This window comes from Austrofundulus limnaeus, unplaced genomic scaffold (genome assembly GCF_001266775.1).
Source record: "Austrofundulus limnaeus strain Quisiro unplaced genomic scaffold, Austrofundulus_limnaeus-1.0 Scaffold306, whole genome shotgun sequence".
Taxonomy (NCBI): Eukaryota; Metazoa; Chordata; class Actinopteri; order Cyprinodontiformes; family Rivulidae; genus Austrofundulus; species Austrofundulus limnaeus.
Genome location: NW_013952708.1, coordinates 426,234 through 430,503, shown reverse-complemented (window position 1 = coordinate 430,503; position 4,270 = coordinate 426,234). Strand labels below are relative to the sequence as shown.

General features: G+C 40.1%; 1 protein-coding gene across 1 annotated transcript in view; it reads left to right on the top strand.

The window, feature by feature from the left end:
- Positions 1 to 4,270, top strand: part of garre1 (granule associated Rac and RHOG effector 1) — a 36,924-nt gene that overhangs the window by 27,170 nt on the left and 5,484 nt on the right. The window contains exons 3-7 of the mRNA XM_014021797.1: positions 482 to 694; positions 1,726 to 1,866; positions 2,003 to 2,098; positions 3,082 to 3,243; positions 3,443 to 3,601. Of these exons, the coding sequence (XP_013877251.1) occupies positions 482 to 694; positions 1,726 to 1,866; positions 2,003 to 2,098; positions 3,082 to 3,243; positions 3,443 to 3,601 (771 nt within the window). The remainder of the gene's footprint in view (positions 1 to 481; positions 695 to 1,725; positions 1,867 to 2,002; positions 2,099 to 3,081; positions 3,244 to 3,442; positions 3,602 to 4,270) is intronic.

Sequence of the window (4,270 nt, the reverse complement as noted above, 5' to 3'; positions counted from 1 at the left end):
ATGGAATTATTTTTATAAGCCAAAGTGGGGCCCGTCAGAAAAGGTTTGGGATCCACTGGTGTGTGTGTGTGTGTGTAAACAGCCTACGATGTTTTTAGTCCTTCTTTTTCAGTTATGAAAAAGGTTTCCTTTAAATCGTGCAAATTTTAAGTTTATAATTCAATGCAACAAAATAAATAAATTTAAAAGGTGAAAGATAATACTTATATTACACACTGCAGTATTTCACCTACGATTAATGCCCCCCCAATGTAGWTGAACAGCCCTGACCTAATATACTTCCTGCTCACAAAGAGGATCGTTTGTTTGGAAAAGAGGCTACAGTGTTGGTTTTTGATGAGTCACGGGGTCATGTGAACATGTTTGCTCCAGGGAGATCCAAATTTTCAGTGTCTCACAGTTTTCCCTCAGCTACTCTAGCTTGATAAAAAACTAATATTCCTTGTAGTTTTTAACAATACTTGCTGTTCTGTTTCTCCAGGTGCTGGGTCGGTGCTTTGTCACGGTGATGCAGGTCCATTTCCAGTTCCTGTCACAGGCTCTGCAGAAGGTCCAACCTGTGGCCCAGTCCTGCCTGGCAGAGGCTCTTGCCCAGGCCCAAGAGCGTTGTGCCAGCTCCCGCTCCCAAAGCTCTGACCTTGGGCCCCTAACAGAACTAGAAGAAGCCTCTCGCTCATGGAAGGGTGCAGCTCAGGTATGCAGCCTTTACCTCAGGGCTTTTCCAGGCCTGGGACTTGAAAACATGGTTCCTGTCAGTCGGATGTGAACAAACCAACTTGTCAAACATTCACAAGAAATGCTTGCTGTATGATTTCCAGCCACAGTTTACTTTTTCCACTTAGCTGGCCCATAGCTCATCTATAAACCTGTGTTGCTATGAATCTCCAATTCCAATCTGTGTAAAGGACCTTACTAATCCTCAGGCTGGCTGCCTTTTGAGAGAGGCAAAAAGAAGAGTAGTGAGTTGATTGATCTGTTAAAACCAGGCATGTAGTGTGTTTGCCCTGGAGGAAATTAGGGCTGCCTAWAGGATGACAGCATAGTGTATTTCAGAAGCTACACCCTATTTTTTTTTTCAAATAGAAACTTTTTTCTTTCTTTAAAATTTGATCCCACAAGATTTCTGTGGTATTTCACTAAGAAAAAAAATGCAAATTCTAATTTGGCAGATCATTTATTACTTTTGAGGTTTTGGTTTTAGTGAAAGAAATAGAAGTTGTTCATGTTCGTTTACCGGCTGTGTGCTTACTAATACGGAGAATGTGCAAATGCATGGAAAGAATTATTAAAGAGTAACCATACAAAACCAAAGAGCACTTTTGGCTGACGTCTGTTTTATTCGAGTCACCAGGAATTCAGCCCGAGTATCAGGAAGTCCATTCAGTTTTTACATAAAGCTTCAGGGCGTGGCTCTGCCTATTTGATGACGTCAGGGGAGTCCTTGCCATTTTGTCGAAGCCATGCCTTTAAACATTAAAATCTACCCTAATGAAGGATTAAATGTCAGATATGTGTTGAATTTGKTTCCGGCATGTAGCTATTAATATAAAATCATCAAGTTAAGCAAGACAGTCATATTTAACAACCCTACAGTTCTGTCATAAGACTATAGCATGTGTAGTGTAATTAAAATCAGTACAATAACCTAATACCCAATAATTTCTTCAGTAGTGTTCTTCGGGTAGCTCCGTCTCAGAGCTCTGCTGTGTCCTGTTCTGTCGTCAGGCTACCGGAAGGCTGAGAGAGAGAGGCCGGGACGGCTGCCTGGCAGGCATCCAGGTTCAGCAACTCTTTTGCTCCAACAACACTAGCATCCCCGAGCACCAGCTGAAGGAGCTCAACATGAAGATTGACAGTGCWTTACAGGTACAGTTTCAACGTACTGATCAAGCCTGTGAAGCCACTGAAGATGTAGTGAAACACCCTTAATTTAACTGGTCACCAAGAGAGTAAGGTCAAAGATATGATGTTTGAACGCTGCTCATGTTTCCACCCAATGCAGGCCTACAGAGCAGCACTGGAGAGCCTGGGCCACAGGGAGTATGCACTCAAGGCAGGCTTTCATCACAACCCCAAAGCTGTGGAAGAAGCCTTACAGGTGGGTTGAAAACTTGCAGAGCTGTAAAGTAACTAAGTATAAATACTTCTTACTGTACATAAGTAGAAATTTTAGGTATCTGTACTTGAGTAATTATTTTTCAGCCTACTTTTTACATCTACTTCTTACATTTTCACACAATTATCTGTAATTTCTACTTCTTACATTTTTAAAAAAGGAAAGAAGTAGAAAGTTTCATTCAAGTTTAATTTCATTAATTATATTATTGTATTTGGCTGCAGCCCTCAGATTTTTATTTTGGGGGAAATGTTTGGGCAGCCTTGTTATATGTATATAAACTGAAACAGCTGGACTAGTGCATCCTAAATTTAACATAAATTAATTATTTTAATACGATACAGTCATTTCTGCATTTTTTTGGGGAGGTCACCTCCTAATAAATGTCCTTACAGAAAATCTAACTGCTCATTGTAATCAATGTAATCAATACTTTTACTTTTAATACTTAAGTAAAAAAATATCAGATACTTTAAGACTCAAGTAATATTCCTACAGAAGACTTTAACTTTTACCAAAGTCATATTGTGGTAAGATAATTGTACTTTTACTCAAGTATCACTTTGTGGTGCTTTATACAACACTGAAAACTTGTAAGATTAAGAAACTAAAGTGAAAATGATGTTTAAGTTGGACTGTTTTAAAAGGGATTCTTTGAAATTCACAATGTTTTAGTTAACAGCAGGTTTTTATGTTAAGACCCTGTCACACTATTACGTTTTAGGCAACTTATGCCAACTTATGAAAAGTTTGTCCAAGACCAAAGATGAAGGTGGAGTTTAAAAAAAATCTACTGGAAGCCTCTTTTGGAWATACAGCTGATAGGAGTAAAACGTTCATAACAAAGTCTTCATAAGTTGTCTAAAACGCTGTAGTGTGACAGGATCTTTACCACTTCAGGTTAACTCTTGTTTATTTGTGGGTAATTCTCATGATGTGTTTGTACGGTTGTTGTGTGTGAACAGGGCTGTTGTAGTGAGGCAGAGGCTCAGCAGGCGGGCAGGATGCAGACCACCTCCCAGCCCATCCAGTGCGAGCTTCCCACCATCCCTGTGCAAATTGGCTCACACTTCCTCAAAGGAGTGTCCTTTAATGAGTCAGCAGCTGAAAACCTCAAACTGAAAACGGTATGCATTCTTTACCTCTAAATATCAGAATTTATTCATCTGAATTTGGTGCCAAAATTATAATTCTGGACAGCAAAACAAACAAAAATGCTCTGTTTCAATGTTAACGGTAAACGCTTCAGTTTTTTTGTCTGTAGTTAAACATTAATAAATGCTAAGCCGGTTGGTTTGTTGATGCCCCTCTGTGTTTTATGTTCAGCACACGATGCTGCAGCTMATTAAGGAGGTGCTGGGTCAGAATGGAATGACTTCCAGGGACGACTCTCCGGTCACCGAGGTCCTCAATCAGGTTTGCCCGTCCAGTTGGAGAGGAGCTTGCAAGACCTCTGTCCAGCTGCTGTTTGCCCAGGCTGGTCTGGTAAGTAGAAGTTGTAAATTGGAGGGTTGGTATGCTTTTACAGTGAAGGTGTGATGGAATAAATACACGTTAAAAAAATCTTGTTTCTAAAATGTGAGCACTTTTAAAGGATGTTATTTGAGCTAGTTAAATCTCAGTTATATTATCTGCATCTTGTGGATGGAAAAAGATTTAAAGGGTCCTGTTCCTAACAGGCCTGTCATATTTTATTCACACCTCTGTAGTTCTTTGTGTCTGTCAAGGTTTGGCAGATCCAGATGCTTTTCATGCCTTCTTGATGTAAACAAACACCCAAGAGATCAAAAAAGAAAAGGAAAACATTCCTGTAACATCCGAACCAAGGATAGTCTAGCCTGGACGGGTCTGCAAACACACTCTCCCCCTCCCCACTGTTTCAAAAGAGAGTCAGCAGCAGCAGTCTCCTTAGAGTAACATCAGTTTGTTTATTCTTTTTTTTTCTTTCTTTTCTTTGTGTGGTCTCCCTGTTTGGTATATTAAAACTGAGTGTTCCCATCCAGCCTTCCCAGCACAATGTTAACTGTAAAACAACCCTTGGATGATGAATGGGTGCTTTGCATTTAACCCCTTATCTGAACGTATCACCACTCAGCTCAAAATAGATCACCTTCAACACACACACACACACACACACACACACACACACACACA